General features: G+C 49.9%; 1 protein-coding gene across 1 annotated transcript in view; it reads right to left on the reverse strand.

Annotated features, from left to right (window-relative positions):
* LOC147117386 (uncharacterized) overlaps nt 1-27,211 on the reverse strand; it is a 441,284-nt gene that overhangs the window by 137,946 nt on the left and 276,127 nt on the right. The window contains exons 17-19 of the mRNA XM_085988353.1: nt 25,332-25,400; nt 22,323-22,394; nt 20,090-20,158 (exon numbers count right to left, since the gene is read on the reverse strand). Coding sequence (XP_085844479.1) covers nt 20,090-20,158; nt 22,323-22,394; nt 25,332-25,400 — 210 coding nt within the window. The remainder of the gene's footprint in view (nt 1-20,089; nt 20,159-22,322; nt 22,395-25,331; nt 25,401-27,211) is intronic.

Below are 27,211 nucleotides of genomic sequence, written 5' to 3' on the forward strand. Positions count from 1 at the left end.
GGTCAGAGACCGAACTTCCTCAATCGAGTAGGGTAAGTTGCGGGACTTTATGAAGTGGAACAGCCGTGTGACCCCCTGGGTGGCAGAGGTCGTTGTGGAGGGTCTGTAGCCGATCCCCGGTGGCGTTGGCACACATCCCTCATGAGAGGGCGTCCGGGGATTCGTTAAGGGCCCCCGGCCGGTATATGATGTCGTACTCGAAGGTGGAGAGCTCGATCCGCCACCTAAGAATCTTATCATTTTTAATCTTCCCCCTCTGTTTATTATTGAACATAAACGCTACCGACCGCTGGTCGGTAAGTAGGGTGAAGCGTTTGCCGGCTAGGTAGTGCCGCCAGTGGCGCACTGCCTCCACGATGGCTTGGGCCTCCTTTTCCACGGAGGAGTGTCTGATCTCGGGCCCCTGGAGGGTCCTCGAGAAGAAAGCTACGGGCCGCCCCGCCTGGTTGAGTGTGGCCGCCAAGGCAAAGTCAGACGCATCACTTTCCACTTGAAAGGGAGTGTTCTCGTCCACTGCCTGTAGCGTGGCCCGCTCAATATCCTGCTTAATGCTTTTGAAGGCAGCATGGGCCTCAGCAGAGACCGGGAAAGAGGATGCTTTCAAGAGGGAGCGGGCTTTATCGGAGTAGTTAGGGACCCATTGGGCATAATACGAGAATAACCCCAGGCACCTTTTCAGAGCTTTGGGAGTGTTGGGCAGGGGCTGCTCCCATAGGGGGTGCAATCGGTCGGGGTCTGGTCCGATTTCCCCATTCTCCACCACGCTGCCTAGTATGCAGAGGCGCGTGGTGTTGAAAACGCACTTGTCCTCGTTGTAAGTGAGGTTGAGTTTTTGTGCGGTTTTCAGAAACCTCGCGAGGTTTGAGTCGTGGTCCTGTTGGTTGTGGCCGCAGATGGTGATGTTGTCGAGATAGGGGAAGGTTGCCTGCAAGTGGTGGTCATCGACCGTGCGGTCCATCTCCCTCTGAAAGACCGAGACCCCATTCGTCACCCCAAAGGGGACTCTGAGGAACTGGTAGAGGCGTCCGTTTGCCTCGAAGGCGGTGTACGAACGGTCCTCTGGTCTGATAGGGAGCTGGTGGTACGCTGACTTGAGGTCGATAGTGGAGAACACCCGGTATTGGGCAATTTGGTTCACCGTCTCGGATATGCGGGGTAGCGGGTAGGCGTCTAGTTGGGTATAGATGTTGACTGTTTGACTATAGTCAATCACCATCCGTTTCTTCTCGCTACCCCTCACCACCACCACTTGGGCGCGCCACAGGCTGTTGCTGCGTTCAATAATACTCCCTCAGGAGCCTGTCTACCTCGGTCGCGATAAACCGCCTGTCCTCCCAGCTGTACCTCCTGCTTTTGGTCGCTATTGGCCAGCAGTTAGGGGTAAGGTTCGCGAATAGCGAAGGCGGCTTTACCTTCAGGGTAGCCAGACCGCACACTGTGAGGGGCGGCTGGGTCCCACCGAAATTGAGCGTGATGCTTTGGTGGTGGCACTGAAAATCCAGGCCCAAGATCATGCTCACACATAAATCCTTCATAATTAACAGTTTAAAATTATTATATACAGTGCCTTTAACGGACAATCGTACCGCGCAGTAACCCGCAATAGTCGATATCTGGGTTTTGTCGGCCATAGAGATTGTGCCCTGAGTAGGGACTATAGTTAGAGAGAGTCGTTGTACCAGACCAGGGTGAATGAAGCTCTCCGTGCTCCCGCTGTCAATTAAACATTTAACCTTGCACCCGTTTACCTCGATGTCCACCATCGATTTGGATAGTGGGTGCGGTCTGGACTGGTCCACTGTGATCGACGCCACTGTAGGGCCCTGATCGGGAAAAGATGGTGGGCCACACGAGGCCGGGTAAGATGGCGTCCACAATGTCTGCTCGCGAGATGGCGGACCCCACGAGGTCGGACAAGATGGCGTCCAAGATAGCCGCTCCCACGGCGCGCACGCGGCGGTGGCGGGTTTGCCTGCGGGGTTCCCTCTGCACACCTTCCCAAAGTGCCCCTTCTTACCGCACTTACAGCAGGTGGTGCCTTTCGCCGGGCACAGGTTCCTGGTGTGCTTCGGCTGCCCGCAGAAGTAGCATTTGGGGCCCCGATGCGTCGTGGCGGTCGTAGGGCTTCTGGGGGGAGAGCAGGGCCCCGACGGTGTTGGGCTACCGGGCGGGGAAGATGTCTTCCAACATGGCGGCGCCCTTGGTGCGTATGAGGCGGCGTGGGCCGCGCGGCCTGAAGAGTAGGAGTCAGAGTTCTTCTGAGCCACATCCAGCAATCGCGCTGTGTCCACAGCCTGTGTCAGATCTAGGCCCGTTTTCTCTAGCAGTCTCTGCCGGATGTAATTAGAGCTAAGGCCTGCGATAAAGGCATCCCGAATAAGCTCGTCTGTGTATACCGTGGCCTTCACGTCTTTGCATTTGCAGTCTTTGCCAAGCACTTTTAGGGTGGCTAGAAAGTCCTCCAGCGGCTCTCTGGGTCGCTGTGTGCAGGTAGCAAGCAGATGCCTGGCGTACACCTCGTTGGTAGGCCGCTGATAGTGGGCCTTTAGAATGTTGCAGGCATCCAGGTAGGTGGCGGCGTCTTGGATGAGTGGAAAAACCCGGTGGCTTACCCGATTCTGCAGGATCCCAAGTTTCACATCTCCGGTGGCTCTAGAGGCTGTGACGGCTTCAGAGTTGGCCATAAAAAATTCCAAGCACTGGAACCAGTGTCCAAACCGTGCCGATGCATCCGAAGCATGCAGGTCCAAATCCAAGCGTTCCGGTTTCAAAAGTTGATCCATCGTTGAAAGTTTGCTAATAAAATTGATGCGCCTCAATAACTCCAAGGCTCAAAGTTAACTGGATAAAACTAGGCTTTTATTAGCAAAGAAAGATGCCTGTGTCTTCACCTAGTGTTCTGCTGCAAGACAAGCCTGGGCTTGTCTTAAGTAGGGCCAGGTATGGGCGGAGCCGACACACCCAATGGGGAGAAAGGGGGCGGTGCACTATATACAATACAAGGTAAGAACACAGGAGCAGGCAATACAATATATGTAGTTAAATACAGAGTCTGATGAATGACATATTTCATCACATGACCAAATTAACAATACGTGCTTCCAACAGGCAAAGCTTTGTACCGAAAATGCAAATTCGTAAAATGTATCCTCTAGTGTAACAAGGTTGCTAGCTTTGAAAGCAATGAAGGGTGGAGGATGCTGGGAGCATGGACTAAACTAAAAAGTCATGTTCAATAGCAAATCTCAAAAATACAAAGATATTGCCCAGATTGGGAGACCAGCCATCACATAGTAAGTTTTCCAAATACATAGCCACTTAAGGCTATTGGAATTGTTCTTATACTAACGCTATTTTAATGGAATGGTTAACCCATTTAAAATGCAATCACATGAAGCAACAAGGAGGTTTGCCTGTACTAAATGGCATATACTTCAATGCAAGGAGTATAGCGAACAAGGCAGATGAGCTGAGGGCACAGGTAGATACTTGGGACAATGATATTATAGCTATTACAGAGACGTGGCTGAAAGAGGGGCAGGTATGGCAGCTCAATATTCCTGGTTACAGGATTTTCAGACGGGTTAGAGAGGGAGGTAAAAAGGGAGGGGGGGTCGCGGTATTGATTAAAGAAACTATTACAGCTGTGAGGAGGGATGATATGTTGGAGGGATCATCAAACGAGGCCATATGGATCGAATTGAAAAACAAAAAAGGGGCAATCACACTGCTGGGAGTGTACTACAGACGCCCAAACAGTGAGAGGGAGATAGAAGAACAAATATGTAGACAAATTTCTGAGAAGTGCAAAAACTATAGGGCAGTAATAGTAGGGGATTTCAACTACCCCAATATTAACTGGGATTAAATTAGTGTGAAGGGTATAGAAGGTGCGGAATTCCTAAAATGCATCCAGGAGAACTTTTTTTAGCCAGTATGTAGCAAGCCCAACAAGGGAGGGGGCGGTTCTGGACTTAGTTTTAGAGAATGAAGTTGGGCAGGTAGAAGGCGTATCAGTGGGGGAGCATTTTGGTGCTAGTGACCATAATTCTGTTAGATATAAAGTAGTTATAGAAAAGGACAAGGATAGACCAGGAATAAAAGCAAATTTTGCTAAGCTCAGAGGGGATTTAGCCATAGTGGACTGGAAACAGCTACTTGAAAGTAAATCAGTGTCAGAGCAGTGGGAGGCATTCAAGGACGAGATCTGGAGGATTCATGTGCCCTTAAAGAAAAAAGGTGGGACTAACAAATCTAGGCCCCCTGGATGTCTAGAGACATGCAGGGTAGGATAAAGAAAAAAAGGAAGGCGTATGACAGATACTGAGGGCTAAATACTCCAGAATCTTTAGAGGAGTACAGCAAGTGCAGGGGTGAAATTAAAAGTGATATTAGGGAAGCAAAGAGAGAGCATGAAAAATTCTTGGCAAGTAAAATCAAGGAAAACCCAAAGATGTTTTATAAATATATTAAGAGTAAGAGGATAACTAAAGAAAGGGTAGGGCCTATTAGTGATCATGAGGGTAATCTATGTGTGGAGGCGGGAGACGTCGGTGGGGTTCTTAATGAATACTTTGCATCTGTTTTCACAAAGGAGAGGGGTGAAGCAGACATTGCTATCGGGGGGGGGGGGAGGAGTGTGAAATATCAGACGAAATAAACATAGTGAGAGAGGAAGTATTAAGGGGTTTAGCAGCTTTAAAAGTGGATGAATCCCCAGGCCCAGATGAAATGTATCCCAGGCTGTTAAGCGAAGCAAAAGAGGAAATAGCAGAGGCCCTGACCATCATTTTTCAATCCTCTCTGGCTTCAGGTGTGGTGCCGGAAGACTGCAGGACTGCTAATGTGGTACCCTTGTTTAAAAAGGGAGAAAAGGATAGACCGAGTAATTACAGGCCAGTCAGCCTAACCTCGGTGGTGGGAAAATTATTGGAAAGAATTTTGAAGGACAGGATAAATCTTCATTTAGAAAGACACAGATTAATCAAGGATAGTCAGCATGGATTTGTTAAGAGAAGGTCGTGTCTGAAAAACTTGATTGAATTTTTTGAGGAGGCAACAAGGAGGGTAGAGTGTTTGATGTAGTGTATATGGACTTTAGCAAGGCTTTTGATAAGGTTCCACATGGCAGCCTGTGTGATGAAATATATGCCTTCATCAGCCCTTGTGTTTTACCTGCTTTGTATTGTGTGTACCGCACCCTTTTTCCTATTGTGTGTATTGGCTACGCCCTGTCTTTTGTCATATAAAGGTCTCAAGAGCTGTATGAGTCATTCTATCAGACGAACTCGATGTGTAAAGACCTGCAATGTTCTTAGTGATTAAAAGCCTTTAGTTGAATCCTTTAAACTCCTTGGCCTAGAAATTGAGTTGACGCCGCGCCAGGGCTTTAGCACCGGAAATTTAGTGCCGGCGCTAATTCCCTTGCGCGCGCCAAAAATTCAGTAGCGCCGCGCCCAGACGGCTGCCGGCGCTACTGGCGGGCGTGAGTGCCTCCCAATGGGCGCTGAGTGCCGCATTGCGGCGCTAATCCGGTGCTGCGGCACCCGATGCGGTGCGGCAGGCTGGGGAAGTGCAGGCCTCCTCCTCCCGTTAAGGAGGCGCTGCCTTCACCCGATCGCTGGCCGTTTGATTTTTTCAAAAATGAGCCCGGCAGCTCGGACAAGTGCCGGGCTTGCAGGCCAGACGCATCTGTTCCGCGGGGGGGGGTGGAGGAGTCCGGGGAGGGAGGTGCGGGCAGGCGGCCGGCGGGAAAGCGGCCGGCCGCCGCGCGACCTTAATGCGCCGGCGCTAACTTGTGTAAGACTCGGTTGCCAGAGTCTTAGTTGCGGCTGCCACGGGCGAGGCGGCCGCAACTGAATTTCGGCGTTCGGGCGCGTTGCCACGGCAACCGGGACGCTGCGCACACCGATGACGTCATCGGTGCCGGCGCAGCGCAACCGGCTAACGCCGATGGCAGCGCCGAAGTGAATTTCAGAAACGGCTATCATTGCGGCGCTAGGCCCTCTAGCACCGCAAAATGGGCGCTAACCCTACTGAATTTTCAGCCCCTTGTCTTTGAGTTATCGATGGCACATCAATTTTAATCACTAAAACACCAAGATGGATCAACTCCTGAAACCAGAGCGCTTGGATCTGGACCCCCATGCCTCTGACGCAGCCACACAGTTCAGACACTGGTTCCAATGCTTCGAATTTTTCATTGCAAACTCATCCACCGCCATAGCAGCCGCAACCGCCACCAGAGACGTGAAACTGGGAATCCTGCGAAACTGGGTGAGCCATCGGGTCTCCCCTCTCATCCAAGATGCCACCAACTACGGGGATGCCTGCACCATTCTGAAGGCCCACTACGTGCGGCCAATAAACGAGGTGTACGCCAGGCATCTTCTGACTACTCGCACGCAGCAGCGTGGTGAGTCACTAGAGGACTTTATGCTAAGCCTAAAAGTACTGGGCAGAGACTGTAACTGTAAGGCCGTGTCTGCCATCGCGTACATGGAGGAGCTGATCCGAGACTCCTTTATTGCGGGTCTCAGTTCAAATTACATTCGGCAGAAACTGTTTGAAAAGGAGGGACTGGACTTAAAACAGGCTATGGGTATAGCGCGATCGCTGGATATGGCCCAGAGGAACTCTGAATCCTGTTCCTCAGGCCACGGGGCCCTCTCCGCCTCGTGCGCACCGTGGGGGCCGCCATCTTGGAAGCCATCTTCACCTCCCAGGTCTCAGGCCAGCCCAGCACCATCGGAGCCCCAGCCCCCACCCAGGAGCCCCACTACTGCCGCGATGCATCGGGGCCCGAAATGCTACTTCTGCGGCCAGGACAAACACTCCAGGCATCTGTGCCCAGCGAAGAGCACCACCTGTTTTAAATGCGGGAAGAAAGGACATTTCAGCAAAGTCTGCAGAGGGAACCCTGCCTCCAACTCCACCACCGCCGCGTGCGCGCCGTGGGAGCGGCCATCTTGGACGCCATCTTGTCCACCCTCATGGAATCCACCATCTTGCCCCAACTACACGGACCTCCAGGACCCACTGGTGGCCTCGATCACAGTGGATCAATCCAGGCCGCATCCGTTGTCTAAATCGATGATGGACATAGAGGTAAACGGGAACAAGGTTAAATGCTTGATTGACTGTGGGAGCACCGAAAGCTTTATTCATCCTAGCCTGGTAAAATGACTTTCACTAACGATAGTCCCCACACAGGGCAAAATCGCCATGGCTGATAAGACTCATACCTCAAAAATTACAGGTTTCTGCGCGGTTATGTTGTCGGTAAAAGGCACTGATTACAGAGATTTTAAACTATTGATAATGCCAGATCTCTGTGTGAGCGTGATCTTGGGTCTGGACTTCCAGTGCCACCACCAAAGTATCACGCTTACCTACGGTGGGTCCCAGCCGCCCCTCACAGTGTGCGGTCTGGCTACCCTGAAGGTCAAGCCGCCCTCTCTGTTCGCCAACCTCGCACCCAACTGTCGACCCATAGCGACCAAGAGTAGGCGGTACAGCTGGGAGGATAGACGGTTCATTGCGTCGGAAGTAGAAAGACTCAAGCGGGAGGGTATCATCGAATGCAGTACCAGCCCGTGGCACGCCCAGGTAGTAGTAGTTAAGGGTAGCGAAAAGAAGCGGATGGTGATAGATTATAGCCAGACGGTTAATCTATACACCCAGCTAGACGCCTACCCTCTGCCCCGCATAGCGGATATGGTTAACCAAATCGCGCAATACCGGGTGTTTTCCACCATCGACCTAAAATCGGCATACCACCAGCTCCCCATTAGGCCGGAGGACCGTCCATACACCGCCTTCGAGGCGAACGGACGCCTCTACCACTTCCTCAGAGTCCCCTTTGGGGTAACGAACGGGGTCTCGGTCTTCCAGCGGGAGATGGACCGCATGGTCGATGAGAGCCAGTTAACAGCCACCTACCCATACCTAGACAACGTCACCATCTGCGGCCACGACCAGCAAGACCACGACTCGAACCTCGCGAGATTTCTGAAAACTCAATCTCACCTACAACGAGGATAAGTGTTTCTTTAGCACCACGCGCCTCTGTATCCTGGGCTGCGTGGTGGAAAACGGGGAAATCGGTCCGGACCCCGACCGATTGCGCCCCCTACGGGAGCTACCCCTACCAAACACTCCCAAGGCCCTGAAAAGGTGCCTGGGGTTCTTCTCCTATTATGCCCAATGGGTCCCCAATTATTCCGACAAGGCCCGTCCCCTCCTGAAATCAATGTCCTTCCCGCTCACGGCCGGGGCCCACGCCACCTTCAACAGCATTAAACACGACATTGAGAAGGCCGTGCTGCGGGCAGTGGACGAAAACATCCCTTTCCAGGTCAAAAGCAATGCGTCCGACTTCGCTTTAGCAGCCACCCTCAACCAGGATGGGCGGCCCGTAGCCTTTTTCTCAAGAACCCTCCAAGGGCCCGAGATCAGGCACTCCTCGGTAGAGAAGGAGGCCCAGGCCATAGTGGAGGCAGTGCGGCACTGGAGGCACTACCTAGCCGGCAAACGCTTCACCCTGCTTACCGACCAGCGGTCGGTGGCCTTCATGTTTAACAACAAACAGAGGGGGAAGATCAAGAACGACAAAATTCTCAGGTGATGGATCGAACTCTCCACGTTTGAGTACGACATAATATATAGGCCGGGGGCCCTCAACGAATCCCCCGACGCCCTATCACGAGGGATGTGTGCCACCATCCAGGGGGACAGGCTACAGGGCCTCCACAATGGCCTCTGCCACCCAGGGGTCACCCGGCTATTCCACTTTATAAAATCCCGTAATCTGCCCTATTCCATCGAGGAGGTCCGGTCTATGACCAGGGACTGCCGCACCTGTGCGGAATGCAAGCCCCGTTTTTTCAGGCCCGACCGAGCCCACCTGATCAAAGCTACACGGCCATTCGAGCGCCTGAGCTTAGCTTTCAAGGGACCACTCCCCTCCACCGACCGCAATGTGTACTTTCTCAACATTGTGGACGAGTACTCCCGCTTCCCATTCACCTACCCCTGCCCAGACATGACCAGTGCCACGGTCATCAAGTGCCTCGGCAACCTGTTTTGCACGTTCGGCATGCCTAACTACATCCACACTGACAGGGGGGCGTCGTTCATGAGCGACGAACTGCGCCAATACCTGCTGTCGAAGGGGATAGCCACGAGTCGGACCACTAGTTATAACCCCCGGGGTAATGGGCAAGTGGAGAGGGAGAACACGACAGTGTGGAAGGCGGTCACCTTAGCACTAAGGTCTAAATGCCTCCCCACCTCCCGCTGGCAAGAGGTCCTCCCAGACGTACTCCACTCGATAAGGTCGCTACTGTGTACTGCTACTAACGCCACGCCTCACGAGAAGATGTTTGTTTTTCCCCGCAAATCAACCTCAGGAGTGTCCCTACCCTCATGGCTCTCCACCCCAGGGACAGTCCTATTACGAAAGCATGTGAGGGGCCACAAAACGGATCCACTCGTGGAGGCAGTACACCTACTCCACGCAAACCCACAGTACGCGTACGTCAAGCACGCCGACGGGCGTGAGGACACCGTGTCCATAAAGGACCTCGCCTCGGCAGGAAGCGACGACGACCCATCACCACCACCCCCAGAAGAACCTCCACCATCCCCAGGCTCACCACCCCCAGAAGTACCCGCAACACCCCCAACACATGGGTATGCCCAGGAGGGCACCACGGACTCCCGGTCGGAACCCGAGGTACTGTTGCGATGTTCAGGAAGGACTATCACACCCCCGGACAGACTAAATCTGTAGAAGGGGTGAATGTGATGAAATATATGCCTTCATCAGCCCTTGTGTTTTACCTGCTTTGTATTATGTGTACCGCACCCTTTTTCCTATTGTGTGTATTGGCTACGCCCCTGTCTTTTGTCATATAAAGGTCTCGAGAGCTGTATGAGTCATTCTATCAGACGAACTCGATGTGTAAAGACCTGCAATGTTCTTAGTGATTAAAAGCCTTTAGTTGAATCCTTTAAACTCAGTGGCCTAGAAATTCAGTTCTGACGCTATTGCGGCGCTAAAGTCGGGCGCTCGTCAAATTTAGCGCCCGCCGGAAAGTGCAGGCGAGCTCGCCGAAATTCAGTAGATTTGGCCAACTTTTTGGCCGAGCGCTGCACAAGGCGTTGGAACCCTGTGTTCAGGCGCTAATCCGGCGATGCAGCCTAATAACGCCGATTCCGGGCGCAGCGCAGGTGCGATCATGTGGTGAGTGTCAGCAGACACCCTGACGCCGGCCAGCTCTTAAAGGGGGAAGGGTCAACTTTGACTGCAGCCACGCCCTGCATGCTGTAGCCCTGCAACTAGGCCTCAGGAGTGGTTGTGTGGCATATCAATGCCTGGAGGACATGGAGAGGGCCCGTGAAAGAGCCGAACGCTTCTCTGAGCATGCGCTGGGTGTGCTCCTTCATGGGGTGCGCAAAAGAAGGCGGGTCGTTTGCCCGGCTAGTGGCAGGAAGGCTCCCAGGAGCCAGTTCAGGGAGGCCTGGACCAAAATTGCCCGGAGGGTCTCCTCCAGCTCAGATGTTCCCAGGAGTGCGGACCAGTGCCGCAAGAAATACAACGACCTATGTCGGCTGGTCAAGGTGAGTACCCTTTCCAATGTCCCCCTCATCCTTGCATGTGCACCTCCCATTAGGGCCAAAGGGACATCCAAGGTCTAATGGCCAGCCCTGCTGCCGCTGCAATGGCACTTGCATGTTAATCAAGAGCTCTTTCTGCACTTACCACACTGTGCAAGCTATTCCACCATGGGAGGCCTCACACAGAGCTACAGGGCACCACACTGTGCAAGCTATTCCACCATGGGAGGCCTCACACAGAGCTACAGGGCACCACACTGTGCAAGCTATTCCACCATGGGAGGCCTCACACACAGCTACAGGGCACCACACTGTGCAAGCTATTCCACCATGGCAGGCCTCACACACAGCTACAGGGCACCACACTGTACTTAGACGCCCTCCTTTCTCTTGCAGGCCAAGCTGGCGAGGAACGCCAGGAGCCTCCGTGTCACTGGTGGAGGCCCTCGCGAGTTCCAGGAGCTGACGCCTCTGGAAGAGAGGGTGGCCCGACTGCTGCGGCACCCGGTGATTGGGCCTGTGGCGATCGGCGACGCCGACCCTATACTGGAGCCCACTGGTAAGGACAGGACCGGCTGCACCTCTATCCTTGCCCTCGCGCATCAGATCTACATCCTTCCCCAGTGGCCGATAAATGCGCATAATGCACCAGTGCGGCCTCCCTCGCTGTCGGCCTGTCCTCACTCTAAAGCTACACTTGTGCCTTCCTGCTTTCAGCTGGTGAGGAGGAGGTGCTCCCTGAAGCCCACACAGCCAGGCCCTCGGAGGAGGAGGACGTGGAGGAGCAGCAGGAAGGCGCCACCTCGGGGGAACCCTCCTCCGCTCCAGGACATGCCAATGAAGGGGATACGTCTGGCGTGCCGGAGAGCCAGGGGGAGGCGGGGGAGGGGAGCCCCGAACCTGGTCCCAGTGGCATGGACGCCCGCGGCAAGGCTCCGGCGGCACGCGACCCTTCTGCCCAGAGGGGGGAGGCGGTGGAGGGGAGGGCAGAACCTGGTGTCAGTGGCGTGGCCGCACGCGGCAGCGCTCCGGCGGCACGCCAGCCTTCTGGCCAGAGGGTGGAGGCGCCCTCCAGTCCGGACTCGGACGTCGCCCAGGAGGTGCACCTCCTGGACGAGATGTCGGCGGCGTCGGAGCGCCGCCACGTGGAAATCATGGAGGTGCTGGCACAGATGCCTCAGGCCATCGAAAGCCTCTCTCAAAGTGTGGTGGCTTTCGGCCAAGCCCAGGCCAGGGGCCTCGAGGTTTTCGCTGCAGCGCACGCCAGGGGGGTGGAGCTCCTTGTGGCAGCGCATGAGAGGGGGGTCGAGCAACTCGAGGCAGCGCAGCACGCCAGTCGCCAGCTGAGAGGTGCTGTCCAGACAATGGGACTGCAGATGCGGGGACATGCCAGCGCAGTTGGGGCACTGACTTCTGCGACCCTCGCACTGGCGGGGAGGCGTCGCCAGGCCAGGCGCCGCCCTGCTGCCGCACACCGGTCTGGCCACCCACAGTTTGGCGCGCTTGCTCCCCGGCCAGGCCGCCCGAGTGCACGTGTGTCTGGCGACCAGCACGTGTGTCTGGCATCACCCACCTTGTACCCATTGGTGCAGGCGAGCCTGCGACTCCCCCAGCCAGGGTGCAAGGAGCTCCTGCAGCCACTGAAGAGGGCCACCCACAGCTGCAGCAGCCACCAGCCGGCCCCTCCCGGGCCCGCCCTCGTGTAGGCCGACCCCCAAGGGCATCTGGCGAGACGCCTTGTCGCCCTGAGGATCCTTCCCCCAGCCTCGGCACAGCCTCACGGCCCAGCTTGAGGCGCAGCAGCAGGACGGGCCAGGGCAAAAGACGCCTGTCCACACACTCGCCCTCTCGCCACACCCAATAGAGTGTGTTCACCGAGGGTTTGGGTGATGCGGGAGCTTCTGTTCTGGGGGGCATTATGTGTTTTTGTTTTATGGGGGTCTTTGTGTTGTTGGGGGGGCTTGTTTTTGTTAGGCCAGTGACGAGGCCATTTGGATGCTGATGTTATGTTAGTCCTCCCCAGGTTTTGGGAGTGACAGAAGTTTGTTACTGTTTTTTGGGGGTCTTCTCTGTTTTGCTCTTCCATGTGGGAAGGGCCCTGAGGTTTTCAAATAAAGATGTTTATTTATTCACCATGTGCAGGTGTCATGTTTCAAGTGGTTGTTGGGTTAACCGGCTGAGGGCTTGCGAAGCGGCTGTGTTCAGTGGGCCAGGCCATTCCCTGACAGGGGGCCTAGAAGTGTCGAGCAATAAGCCCCCGGCGGACGGCCCTTGGACCTTGTCGCTCCCTCCTGGCCTGGTGCTGCTCCTCCTCAGGGTCCTCCTGCTCGTCCTCCTGAGGTGGTGGCCCAATGTCAGGTGGCAGTGCCTGAGTCCTGCGGATAGCCAGGTTGTGGAGCATGCAGCAGACCACGACGAACTGGGAGACTCTATCCGGCGAATACTGAAGAGACCCGCCCGAACGATTCAGGCAACGGAACCGTTGCTTGAGGACGCCTATCGTTTGCTCTATTAGGTTCCTTGTGGCTTGATGGCTTTCGTTGTATGCCAGCTCCGCTGGGGTCCTGGGCGCGCGGAGCGGGGTCATGAGCCATGTGCACAAAGGGTGCCCTTGTCCCCGAGAAGCCATCCCCTTGGTTGAGGCTGTGCCTGGAACATGTCAGCCACAGTAGTCTGTCGCAGGATAAAGGCATCGTGGATGCTTCCTGGGAAGCGGGCATTGACAGCTAGGATGCGCTGCCTGTGGTCACACACCAGCTGCACATTTAGGGAATGGTAGCCCTTCCGGTTGCGGTCTTGCTCGGCATTGCGGATAGGTGGCCGCATAGCCACATGCGTGCAGTCAATGGCGCCCTGCACCATGGGGAAGGCCGCGATCCTGGCAAATCCGAATGCACGCTGCTCCTGCTTGTGTTGGGTCATGGGGAAGGAGATGAATTGGTGGCTCCTCGCGAAAAGTGCTTCGGTGACCTGTCGGATGCAGCGATGCGCGGCGAACTGGGAGATGGTCGCGATGTCCCCAGCAGCGGCTTGGAAGGAGCCGCTTGCATAAAAGCTGAGAGCCACCGTGACCTTCACTTCCACCGAGAGAGACGCCCTGGACATGAGCTGTGGCTGCAAATCTGCATGAAGCCGCTGGCAGATCTCTTCAACCACCTCCCTTCTGAAGCGCAGCCTCTTAACACAATGCGCCGCAGTCATGGTGAGATATGAGACCTGCTCCCGGTATTGCCTGACTGGGTAAGGCCTACGTTGGCGACGCCTAATGGCCCCTCTGCGTCTAGCCATGCCTGGGCCTGTCTCAAAGCGTATGCCAGCCCTTCGCACAAAATGTCGCAACTGAGGGTTGGCCCCCCATGCAGCCCCCATTACAAAGTTCCAACCAGCAAAATCACAAGGATGCAAATGTCAAAGCACTGGCTAGAAGCCAAAAAGACCTCTCCTATGGTGTCCGAAATCAGTAATCTCTGTGCCTTGCTCTCTGTGCAGAAATCCAAACCAGTCAAGTCATTGCAGCGAAATGGCTAGCTTTTATGGGTGAGTGGATGTGCCCTTTAATTAGCGCTCCCCGAATCCCACAGGGCCTCTGTTGAGTTCCATTTCACAGTTCTTAGTAGCGCCACGCCAACATCGGCCGGGCGCCACTGAATTTCCGGTTTGGGGCGCACAAACGGCGTTGCACGACGGAATGACGTCATAAGATGCGCGCGCAGCTGACCGGGCGCTAACACTTTGCGCCGGCGCTAAAGCCCAGCTGAATTTCGGCGTAGGCGCAGATCCGGCGGTGCCCGGGCGCTAAGTGGATAGCGCCGGAAATCTGGCGCTAACGTCTGGCGCAAACAGCTGAATTTCTAGGCCCTTGTCTTTGAGTTATCGATGGCACATCAGCCTGGTCACAAAGTTAAAAACCCATGGGATCCAGGGCAAAGAGTCAAGTTGGATTCAAAACTGGCTCGGAGACAGGAAGCAGAGGGTAATGGTTGATGGGTGTTTTTGTGACTGGAAGGCTGTTTCCAGTGGGGTTCCGCAGGGCTTAGTACTAGGTCCCTTGCTTATTGTGGTATATATGACTTGAATATAAGGGGTATGATTAAGAAGTTTGCAGATGATACTAAAATCGGCTGTGTGGTTGATACTGAAGAAGGAAGCTGTAGACTGTAGGAAGATATCAATAAATTGGTTAGGTGGGCAGAACAGTGGCAAATGGAATTCAATCTGGAGAAGTGTGAGGTAATGCATTTGGGGAGGGCTAACAAGGAAAGGGAATACACATTAAATGGTAGGACACTGAGTAGTGTAGAGGAACAAAGGGACCTTGGCGTGCATGTCCACAGATCCCTGAAGGTAGCAGGCCAAGTAGATAAGGTGGTTAAGAAGGCATACGGAATGCTTGCCTTTATTAGCCATGGCATAGAATACAAGAGCAGGGGGGTTATGCTTCAACTGTATAAAACACTAGTTAGGCCTCAGCTGGAGTACTCCATGCAGTTCTGGTCACCACATCACAGGAAAGATGTGATTGCACTAGAGAGGGTACAGAGGAGATTTACAAGGATGTTGCCAGGAGTAGAGAATCTTAGCTATGAGGAAAGACTGGATAGGCTGGGTCTGTTTTCCTTGGAACAGAGGAGGCTGAGGGGAGACTTTATTGAGGTGTATAAAATTATGAGGGGCCTAGATAAAATGGATAGAAAGGACCTATTTCCCTTAGGAGGGGGGTCAAAAACCATGGGGCACAGATTTAAAGTAATTGGTGGAAGGTTTAGAGGGGATTTGAGTGGAAATGTCTTCACCCAGAGGGTTGTGGGGGTCTGGAACTCACTGCCTGAAAGGGTGGTAGAGGCAGAAACCCTAATCACATTTTAAAAAGTACTTGGATGTGCACTTGGAATGGTGTAACCTGCAGGGCTACGGACCAAGAGCTGGGAAGTGGGATTAGGCTGGATAGCTCTTTGTTGGCCGGCACGGACATGATGGGCCGAAATGGCCTCCTTCCGTGCTGTAACTTTCTATGATTCTAAAGCGTTTGTCAGATAACAGTAATTTCTAGGCTATAGTTTGTACAAAGCTAAACTTTTTGCTAAATATTTAAGTGAAAGGTTATTGTAAGGTTCTATTCGGCAGTGTTCCTTAGATTATTTTAAATAGGGTGCAGGGAATGACATTACTTAGCACTTTGTGCGCTTACCCATTTTTATCGATGAAGTTTTGGTGTGTGATCATACCAGAAATCACATCAACATACAATTTACATATATTACATCCACAGCTTTGCACTGCAGAAAAACGCATTAAACTTCAAAATTCTGCACCATCACAATCGTTCAGCAAATAGCATCAGCATTATACCAGCACAATGTTAATATAATAAAGCCCAGCAATTACTGTAGACAACATTAGCAGATTCCCAAACTCGCAACCTCTTCCAGCTAGAAGGGCAAGGGCAGCAGGTGCATGGGAACACCACCATCCCCATGTTCCCCTCTATGTCACACACCATCCTGACTTAGAAGTATATCGCCGATCCTTCATCGTCGCTGGGTCAAAATCCTGGAACTTCCTCCCTAACAGCACTGTGGGAGTACCTACACCACACAGACTGCAGCAGTTCAAGAAGGCATATGTATAATCCTCACATCCCTGTCACTAATGAGCTGACGTTCCTCGCCAGATACATCGAAGGATCTGGGAACTGCATTGACATCAATGATCTGTTCAGGATCTGGACAAGCAAGCGACAGATTAAGGCGTCTCCTGAAAGTGGATGCCAAAGGAGCCATCCTGCACCCACGCTCCAGCTTTGCCATTGGAGGAAGTCGAGGGTACATGGTGTACGCGGGGCAATCCAAGGTGTGTCCAACCTGTAGGAAATCCGGGCACTAGGCGGTCAGTTGCACAGTGATCTTCTGCAGGAATTGCAAGAAGGAAGGCCAGCAAACAAAGGACTGCAGGGAGAGCAGGTGCTGCAACCTGTGCGGGGAGGCTGGTCATCTTTATAGGGCCTGCCCAAAGCGCAGCTTCAGCTATGCGCAGGTGGCAAAGATCAAGGCGGTGCATGAGGTAGGAAGCGCAAACAAGGTTGTCTCAAAGGAGACCAACGCCCCTCCCCCCCATCAAGATGCCCTGTGGAAATACCATGAGCCAGGAGGGCCCAGAGAGGGACAAGGAGCAGGAAAAGGGTGTTGCAACAAACTGCCAAAACCCAACACTCAGCCCTGAGCTTCTCCCCCAGCAGAAAGAGTCCATAGAAGAGGGGCCAGCAGAGAGACAACTAAGAGACTGGCAGGTCGTGAAGAGGAAAACTGGCAAGAGCAAACCTTGGATAAATGTAAGAGCTGCCGCCAATGCCAAGACAAATAGCATAGGATGGTTTATGTCCCAGATGGACAACAGAAGCTGCTGCTCGTCTGACGACGAAGGGTGAGGCAAAACAAGCCACTATCATCATAAAAATAAACAGCAGAATGCCAAGGATGACAATGGCACAGAAAGATCGCCTCATCTCCAGAACACCAGGAGCAGTGACATGCCCAGTGCACCCCATCTCCAGAACACCGGGAGCAGTGACATGCCCAGTGCACCCCATCTCCAGAACACCAGGAGCAGTGACATGCCCAGTGCACCCCATCTCCAGAACACCAGGAGCAGTGACATGCCCAGTGCACCCCATCTCCAGAACACCAGGAGCAGTGACATGCCCAGTGCACCCCATCTCCAGAACACCGGGAGCAGTGGCATGCCCAGTGCACCCCATCTCCAGAACACCGGGAGCAGTGACATGCCCAGTGCACCCCATCTCCAGAACACCGGGAGCAGTGACATGCCCAGTGCACCCCATCTCGAGAACACCAGGAGCAGTGACATGCCCAGTGCACCCCATCTCCAGAACACCAGGAGCAGTGACATGCCCAGTGCACCCCATCTCCAGAACACCGGGAGCAGTGACATGCCCAGTGCACCCCATCTCCAGAACACCAGGAGCAGTGACATGCCCAGTGCACCCCATCTCCAGAACACCGGGAGCAGTGACATGCCCAGTGCACCCCATCTCCAGAACACCAGGAGCATTACCATTATATTATCATTTTCCAGTGAGACACATCTATTTCTTACCACATGTTGTAGCATTAAAAAAAAATACGTGACTCCTCCACTAATCTAAACAAAATTCACTTTTAAGCTAGCAGTCCCTAAGCTAACTATTTTGGGCTGCATGCATTTGTACCAATGACTGGTGCCTTTAGTCTGCCTAACTGATAAACACTGACTTCCCAGAGAAGGAGAGTAAAAGAAAACAAAGAGTTCTGACTGCCTCCCCCCCACCCAAACCCACCCCGCCCACCCACTCCCCGCCCACACACCCCCACCGCCCACACATCCACACCGCCCACTCACCCCAACCCCAACTCTGTGTGAAAAGGATTAGCCTGCCGAATTGCCAAAGTTTCCATCTTGCATAAAATGCCATTCCTGTAATGTGGGGGCTTACGGCCCCTATATATCTTTTTCAGCCAAGCCCCCTGCTGGGCACAATAAATGAATACCCATTCCGTCTTAATAGGCAAGAAATATCTAGGAACAAACCTTAATGATTCTAATTTTCAGAAATCTAAAGGAACATGGAAACATAAACAATCTGATGTGTGGCCTATCTGGTCTCCCTACTGGGAGCCATCCCAATCAACATTCCAAATGACTTGTGTACCTCTGGGAATTGTTACTTTTTATGCTGAATCTAACCTTTGCAGCAATATTACAACAAAATCCCTTGAAGGCCATATTAATAAAAGTCTGAAATTGACATTTCAGTGCAGTACTGAGGGTTCATTGTCAAAGGTATCAACTTTCAGGTGATATGCTGAACTGAGGTTCTACCTACCTGTTCAGGTAAAAGATGCCATAGCATTATTTGAGGAAGAGCAAGCAGGTCTCTTGAACAACATATATACCCCACCCAACACTATCAAACATTCATTGGTCATATATTTTGTCAACTGTTTGTGGGACAGGAATGGTAGTGAAATGGATGGCTGAGACATGCTGGGGGATGCTTCATTTATGAGGGCCAGATATGCTGCTCTTCATCTCTCCAGTGGTGCTTCTACAGCAATAGCTTTGTCTCCTCTGGTTATGGATGTGCAAAGGGCTTCTCCTTCTACTCCTCCACAGCTAGACCTCTTTAGCTGGCAACATTGTGGAGCCTACAGTAGATAACAATAATCTTGCAGACCCTAGCAGGGCTGTACTACAAGATGTGCTCCTTGATCTGCCCAGACTTCTGAAACGGTACTCCAAGATGCCAATAGTCGGTTCTATGATTACCCTGGTAGATGCGTAGGCCACATGCTATTTACTCTCACAGAGGTGCCAATAGTCAGGTTTGCAAAGAGTTTCCTTGGTCTCCGAGGAGCCATCCTTCAAGTTTCCCTTCTCCTTTAAATAAACCAGGCACAAAGGTGAGCCTTCAAATAAAATAATCATGGCTGCTGCCTAGGAAGCATTAATCTGCATGATTTAGTGGTGCTGATTATCTGACCACCAATTAAGTAAAATCCCTATGGTTTACGAATAGCATTGAATTGTGTCTAGGGACATGGGTGACATTAATAACCCCCTGGACTTTGGGTAATCCTATATATAAAAAAACATTGCAGTGCTCGGTCATTCTGGTTTTGCTTTTCCATGGAAAAAGCGAATAAAGTACTTGCCCTGATGAACAAAGCACTAGTTCCTGTTTGATGCATCGGTGCATCCCAGATATTGTAAGTATGCCTGTCGCAGCCTGGACTGACCCAGAGGCACAGAAATTGAAGACAGTTGTTACGTTGATCACTGCTGGTGAAGGTTGTCTGCAGGTCAGATTGCAGCAGATGGAACAATGTCATCACTACCTCGCTGGTGAACCTTAGCCTGCGATAGCAGTTAACTTCCGACAGTTCCAAGTAGCTGCACCTGGGTTTGTAAACATGACTTAATGGATTAGAGTAGGTGCAGGCAGGCCACTGCAGGTGCAAGTGAGCCATACTGACAGCTTCATCTTTTGATTCCAAAAGACTCATGAATAGAGGAGCTCTAAATGTACCCATTTTCACAATTTTGTTTGCATCAATCAAACTTCCAGCAGTTCAGCTTTAAGAAATTACTTTATGAAAGGCCAGAGCATGATTGGCCGCTAACGTCTATTTTAAACGACTGGACAAGTACAATATAATATGTAAAATCAGCTCAATTTTATCATTGACTGTTCAAATGAAGCTCTCGCAGTTCATGATGGCTTAAAAGGCAGGCTGGATAATAGCATGCTGCGTTAGTCTAGGGGAGAGCTGGTGAAATTGGAATTCACACCAATTCCCTGGCCTAACACATTGGAATTGTGTCAGTCAATCAGAAAAACGGTCTCAGTACGTTAAATATTTTAAACGCCATAAGAGAATGTAAGCTTTTAACGCCCAAATGGATAAGAGCTTACCTGTTTTCCTGGATCTCCTTTAATGCCAATCCCCAGTGGACCAGGTAGCCCTGGACCTCCCATTTCACCCTAGCAAAATAAAATGAAAATTTATTCTATTTAATAATCATGAAATAAGACACACCTAAAGTAAAAGTAGCCTGAAGAAAAATTGCACTGAAAAGTATTTCAAGAGAGAGCATCAAGCACCACACAAAGAGACCCAACTGGTACATTCACTGAATGTGGCATTATGATTGAACTCATCTGCTCAGCATTAAGCAAGTAGTAATTTGGGAGAGTTGGTGCTGGAATCTCCAAACAGCTGCATTGTAATGAAAACCCTACTATTGAATGGATTCTCCCTCTAAAAAGGTTGCCCAAAATACAACAGCTTTGCTTTCTGTTCTGTTTCCTTCATTGTTGATAAACAGATAATAAAAATCCAAGTACAGAAAAAGACATATAAAAGACACGGATATTTATACAATGAAATATATATGCTGCATCTCAGATAGAAATCAAAAGCAAAGCTAAAGAAAGAAATATGTAAGGAAATGTTATGGTAAATTCAAATGGTGGCCATCATCAGTTCCCCCACCTAAGAGACAACATGCTATGTCCCTTCAATAAACCCCCCAGCCATACCTGCTTGTTGCAAATCAACATAAGCTCAAAAATATATTACATTTATAAAAGAAGTGAATTGTTTTGGGGTAAATTACTTTATCTGGAGGGACAAACTAGAACATAGAATTAAACCATTACATAAATGAAGAATCATTTCCACTTTCAAACTAAACAATGAGCATTTGTCAGCTAACGCGAGACAACCACAGATGCAAAGGGACAGAGAGAGGGAAACTTATACACATGGACAGAAAGCAAGAGTGAGGGAGAGAGCAATAGCTACACATTAAAAGAACCATTGACGCACATTGCAAATCAGAAATTCAGGTATACGCTGCCCACATTTTCCAAAGGTGTAAGAGGGAGGAGGATCACTGCACTGGAATCTGATGTATAGAGCAGCACTAAATATTCTCAGATCAGGTAAAACACAGATTAGATGCAGTGAAGAGCTCGGTTTGTAATGTGGCTCAATTTCATCCTCAAAAGAGCCTTCCCTACCACAAGGAAACAGTGTGTGCATTTCCATTTTCCACACTATATATAAGTATCCTCTCTGAGGAGCATTTTATCACATTGCTGCCAAATTAGAGGGCAGTTTAGAAATGAACCCATATCCAGTAGAAAGAATGCTGAAGCTCATTTCCTTTCGAAATGTTAACAGCTGAGAAAACTATCATTCACTCTTTCTGGTTTGAATCAAGCCCAAGTGTCATATATGAATGGACAGTGTTCTAGACTATAGCGCTTCACAGTTCTGCAAAAGTCAACTTACCGTAAATGTGCAACCACCAAACGTAAGGTTACTAAACAGAACACACCTTTAGCATCTAACTTGAAGTATTCATTTTACCATTTCATCTGATCATTTAAGGCTTTTGTGTTGAATAAGAGTGAATGGCAACATGAGTCATACAAAACTCTATGCCATACATAAAAAACAAAGGTTTTATTCTTTTCAAACGTATACTGTACCACAACAACTCCATGCTGAGCAACCATCCTGTTGCTAAGTCTACAACTGTTTTATGTGGGTTGAAGGAGCCTGGAAACATACATGCAGGATGCAGAAGAAAAGCCTTTAAAGACGTATCTATAAAGTTATGTTCTAAAATACTCATCCATAAGCCATGTGTACTAAAGCTGGGAATCAGATAATGCTGAATGAAAGCTGTGTTCCAAATCCTGCTTACCAATAACAGTAGATACTGTTGTGTCGGTACCTTTCTACCTAGACACAATTTAGGACTCAGAACTCAGAGATTCAAACATGAAGTGCTTTATTGGAAGGAAAGGAAGTTCTGGAAAGTTCCGAACAAAAAGAGCTAAACTTAACAGAGAACACCCAACCATTTATCTCCTGTGACAGCGCCACCGCAGGTGGGAGGAGAACACACAATACATAACAGATACCTACACTGAGCCATACACAGCTGGAAAAGAGCCAGATTCATTCCCTGGGCCGGCACTAGCTGGGCAGCAGGTGGGGAAGGATTTCTACAGACACTGTGAACTCTTCGTTAAAAGGCTGCCAGCTGTCTATGGAACCCAGCACCAGCATGAATCATTGGCTTCAGGGAAAGAGGGGAGAAAACAGAAAAGAGAAGCACAACTGTTACTGTACCTTTGCTCCCTTTGATCCAGAATCACCAGGGATTCCAGGAGGTGCTGTTGTTCCTGGTACTCCTGGTTCACCCTGAAAAAGGATTAGTGGTGCGACTTAAAATGTGGATTCAAGGTCACATATATTTTCTGCAATATACAGATTTAAAAACAGAAAAGTCTATAATCTAGAAATTCTGTGTGTGATATTAGCAGGTGAATATGCCCATATGACATTCCTCTATCCACTATCGTAATACAGATGTTGAGCCATTTAAAGGTTAATACCTCAGTTAAACTAGTGAATAGATAAAAATCATTCAAATGCATTAAGCAATTACCTGTTAATATTAACAACAGTAATTTCAAGGCTAATAACTCGTGGCAGAAATATAGTCACGTGTAAAGTTAGTCTTCCTCATTAGCTCCATCAGTTTCTATTGTAAAGCGGTCACCTTCCCAGATGAAATTAAAATCAAATTCTTGAAGACATTTGTCAGGGTAAGTGACTGATGTACTTATCTCTTGACAGTGTACTGCAATGACATGCCTGCAACACACTCTCACAGACGTTCCCGTCAATCAGCTGCACACTCACAGGGATACTTCCTTATCTTTACACATCTCTTTGCTTTTCTAACAGTACTGTAGTACAATGTCAAACACATTCATCCTTGACACATCTTTCTTTTTACTTGTAAATATTTCACCACTGTCACTGAGGGAGATGGTACCATGACACACTTGCATGCTGCATGTTCTTGCACTCTTCTTCTAGGCAGCACAGTAGCTAATTGCCTAGCTATGGCTGAGCTCAAGAAACATGTCAGCGTTCATCATTATCCTGTGCTTTCAGGCCAAAGAATCCCATAATAAAGATGAGAGGCTGAAAACGGGAGGAGGGTGCCCATATCTGAAGATGGTAGCTCGACTTGAGGAACTGACCCTGGGCATAGTGGGCTCTGTGGTCCCTGTTGGAGAGGGGCATGCAGACGGGGAACCAGAATCTCATGCTTTGTGGCGATTCTTCCATCTTTTTCTTCTTCTAAGGAATTAGGCCTTCACTTGGGTAGTTTGCCAAAAGGCAATTCACCTGCCATCACTACATCATATCTGTGGCACATGAAATATGCTCCATGCAGTGTGCTGTCTGTAATCAAAGATATGTGCTTCCATAGGGCATCAAGAGAAGCAGCAGCTCACAGAGCCAAAGAAAAGAGGAAGGGGCCAATCACATTGCAATACACTGCGTCTCTCCCTCCACACCTCATAAGCATCAGTCCAGGAATATTCACTCCGGAAGAAGAAATAGAGATGGAGTTTGAGTAAAGATCACCAGGTGAAACACACAACAGCAGTGAAGAGCGGCAAGTGCAGGAAGCCTCAGAGAGAAGCAGCCCATGGTATCTCCAATTGCTGCCATCCAGGACATAGGGACAGGAGTAAGCCATTCATCCCTCGAGCCTGTTCCACCATTCAATTAGATCACGGCTGATCTGTATTTTAACTCCATTTACCCCCTTGGTTCCATATCCCTTAATACCCTTGCCTAACAAAAATCTATCAATCTCAGTTTTGAAACTTTCAATTGATGTAGCCTCAAAGGCTTTTTGAGGGAGAGTGTTCCAGGTTTGTGTGAAGTAGTGCTTCCTGACATCTCCCCTGAACGGCCTAGCTCTAATTTTAACATTATGCCCCCCTGTTCTGGACTCTCCCACCAGAGCAAATAGCTTCTCTCTATCTACCCTTTCAAATCCTTTAATCGTCTTAAACAGCTCAATTAGATCACCCCTTAATTTTCTAGGCAAGCCTAGTCTGTGCAACCTGTCCTCATAATTTAACTAGGACCTACATGTAAAAGAAAGCTGCTTTCTCAGCACCATCTATTCACTGAGTTCTTTGCGTGTGAGCAAATAACCCTGGATAATAAAAGATTTAACAAATACTTTGCCTCGGTGGCATTGCCCCTTTAAATGGACAAGACTCTCGTAGTTTGAAGATTTAGGCAATTTCAGCTGCAAAATTAGAGCAACTCCCACAACAATCAGGCATATTTGCAACAACAATAACTTAGGGCTCAATTTTTTCAATGGGGAGCTTTTGGAGGCGGGACTCCCACTTTTTGGGTTGTAGTCCCGCCTCCATCGACTTGTGGCCAACCCATGCTATTTTCCCTTGATTGACCTTGTTAAGCCTGCTCAGCGGGCTCAGCAGGCCAATTAAGGGACACCTGGTTACCGGTGACGTCAGCAATTGACATTTCATCTGTCAAGAGCTTTTGACAGATGAAAAATCAGCATTTGACAGCTCTGTGAAGCTGTCAAATACTGACAATCTGTCTTCTAACTTGAGTCCTTCTACTCAGACTCAGTTAGCTCTCCAGACCAGAAAGCAGAGGCTGCAGCTTTTGACAGTTCAGCGGCCATTCTGCTTTCTGTGCCGGTGAGATGAGGGACTCCCGAGAACTGAAGGAAGGAAGCCTGCAGGAGAAAGTAAAGGTAAGTAAAACTTATTAAAACACTTTACACTTACCTCACACACTTACCTCTGCACACATGCACTCATCACTCACCTGCACAATGGACATCTCGATCACTCCAACCCCCGCAGACCGGCGGCCCGCCTCGCTAACTTGGCGTGGTTCAGCACCGTCAGACAGCCCACACTTCAGGGCTAAAAATAGGGATTAGGCAAAAAACTGCCTAACTACCTGTTAACAGGCAGTTATTTGGCACTAATCCCCTTCCCGCCTCGGGGAGGCGGCTCCCAGCATAAGTCGGGTACCCGCCTCCTGGGACATTGGCATGGAGGCGGGTTGGGGGCGGGATGGGTTCCTGCCCCCCAATTCTGCAATTTTCCCACCACTCCCGCCTCCAAACCCGCCTCCTCGGGGCTTGGAAAATCGAGCCCTTAGTATCTCAATAGTTTTTCTTGAAGCACACACATTTATAGATAACATTGGGTTTGTTCCTAAATATATCATTAAAAAGTAAATGCCCACTAAGACGTAGACAGATTAGAACATACTTACTTTAGGACCTTGAGGTCCTCTTTCTCCTAATCCTCTTGGACCCCTTTCTCCAGGAAATCCTTGGTCTCCCTGTCATTTAATATATTGAAGTTACTTAATATATATTTGTTTAAATTTGATAGTTACTGATTGTAATGCAGTGCATTTTAAACTGCGACTTACTTTAATCCTTTAATACACATGGTTCAAAAACTACCAGATAATAGAGAAAATTACAATTTTATAATGAGCTCTTTATAGTTCCTGAAATTGTTATCTTCAAACAATGGAGCTAAATTACTCAGCAAAGTATTGCAGAGGTGCTGGCTTCCTCTGAGCGCAGCAACAATCCAGTTTCTGGTTTGAGCACAGGACATTTATCTGTGCTGCTCACGTTGTCAGCTCTGACTCTGAATGGAATTAGGTGGGGTACTGTGGAAGAACAGAGGGACTTGGAGAGATAAAGGTTCACTGGACATAAAGGCAGCACCTCAGCTTAATAAGGTTGTAAAAAAAAAGCTATTAGAATTTTATGTTTTATCTCAAGAGGTATAGAATATTAAAGCCAAGAGATAATAATGAGTCTATATAAAACATTACTAAGACCTCAGTTAGAGTACTGCGTGCAGTATTGGGCTCCACACTATGGGAAGGATATTGAGGCTTTAGAGAAGGTACAATACAGATTCTCTAAGATGCTGCCTGGTATGAGGAAATATAAATACAAAGAGGTGAAGGCAATATGATGCAAATAATTAAAATGATGTAAAGATGGGACAGGGTACAGATAAGCAGACTGTTTCCAGTAGTTGAGGGGTCAAGAAAGAAGGTTCATAGATACAAGATTAAATGTAAGAGATTTAGAACAGAGGATAGTAGAAACCACTTAACAAAGACAGCTGTGAGATGTGGAATTCACTTCCAGAGTTAGTGATTGAGGCAGAAACTATGTCAAACATAGAAACATAGAAGACAGGAGCAGGAGTAGGCCATTCGGCCCCTCGAGCCTGTTCCCCCATTTATGAGATCATGGCTGATCCTCCAAATTCAGTACCCTGTCCCTGCTTTCTCCCCATATCCATTGATCCCTTTAGCCTTAAGAAATATATCTAACTCCTTCTTGAATATATTTAATATGTTGGCTTCAACTGCCTTCTGTTCTAGAGAATTCCACAGGTTCACCACTCTCTGGGTGAAGAAATTCCTTCTCATCTCAGTCCTAAATGGCTTACCCATTATCCTTAGATTGTGACCCCTGGCTCTGGACTCCCCCGCCATCAGCAATATCCTTCCTGCATCTAGTCTGTCTAGTCCTGTTAGAATTTTATAAATTTCAATGAGATCTCCTCTCATTCTTCTAAACTCGAGCAAATATAAGCCTAGTCGACTCAATCTCTCTTCATACGTCATTCCTGCCATCCCAGGTATCAGTCTGGTGAATCTTCGCTGCACTCCCTCCATGGCAAGAACATCCTTCCTCAGGTAAGGCAACCAAAACTGCACACAATACTGAAGGTGTGGTCTCACCAAGGCCCTGTACAACTGCAGCAAGACATCCTTGCTCCTGTACTCGAATCCTCTCGCTACGAAAGCCAACATACCATTTGCCTTCTTAACCGCCTGCTGCACCTGCATGCTTACCTTCAGCGACTGGTGCACAAGGATACCCAGGTCTCGTTGCACTTCCCCTTTTCCCAATCTATTGCCATTCAGATAATAATCTGTCTTTCTGTTTTTGCCACCAAAGTGGATAACTTCGCATTTAGCCACATTATACTGCATCTGCCATGTTTCTGCCCAATCACCCAACCTGTCCAAATCATACTGGAGTTTCTCTGCATCCTCCTCGCAGCACACATGCCCACCCAGCTTTGTGTCATCTGCAAACTTGGAGATATTAC

The sequence above is a fragment of the Somniosus microcephalus genome, chromosome 5 (assembly GCF_052327205.1).
Source record: "Somniosus microcephalus isolate GS21.2 chromosome 5, FLI_Smic_1.0, whole genome shotgun sequence".
Classification (NCBI taxonomy): domain Eukaryota; kingdom Metazoa; phylum Chordata; class Chondrichthyes; order Squaliformes; family Somniosidae; genus Somniosus; species Somniosus microcephalus.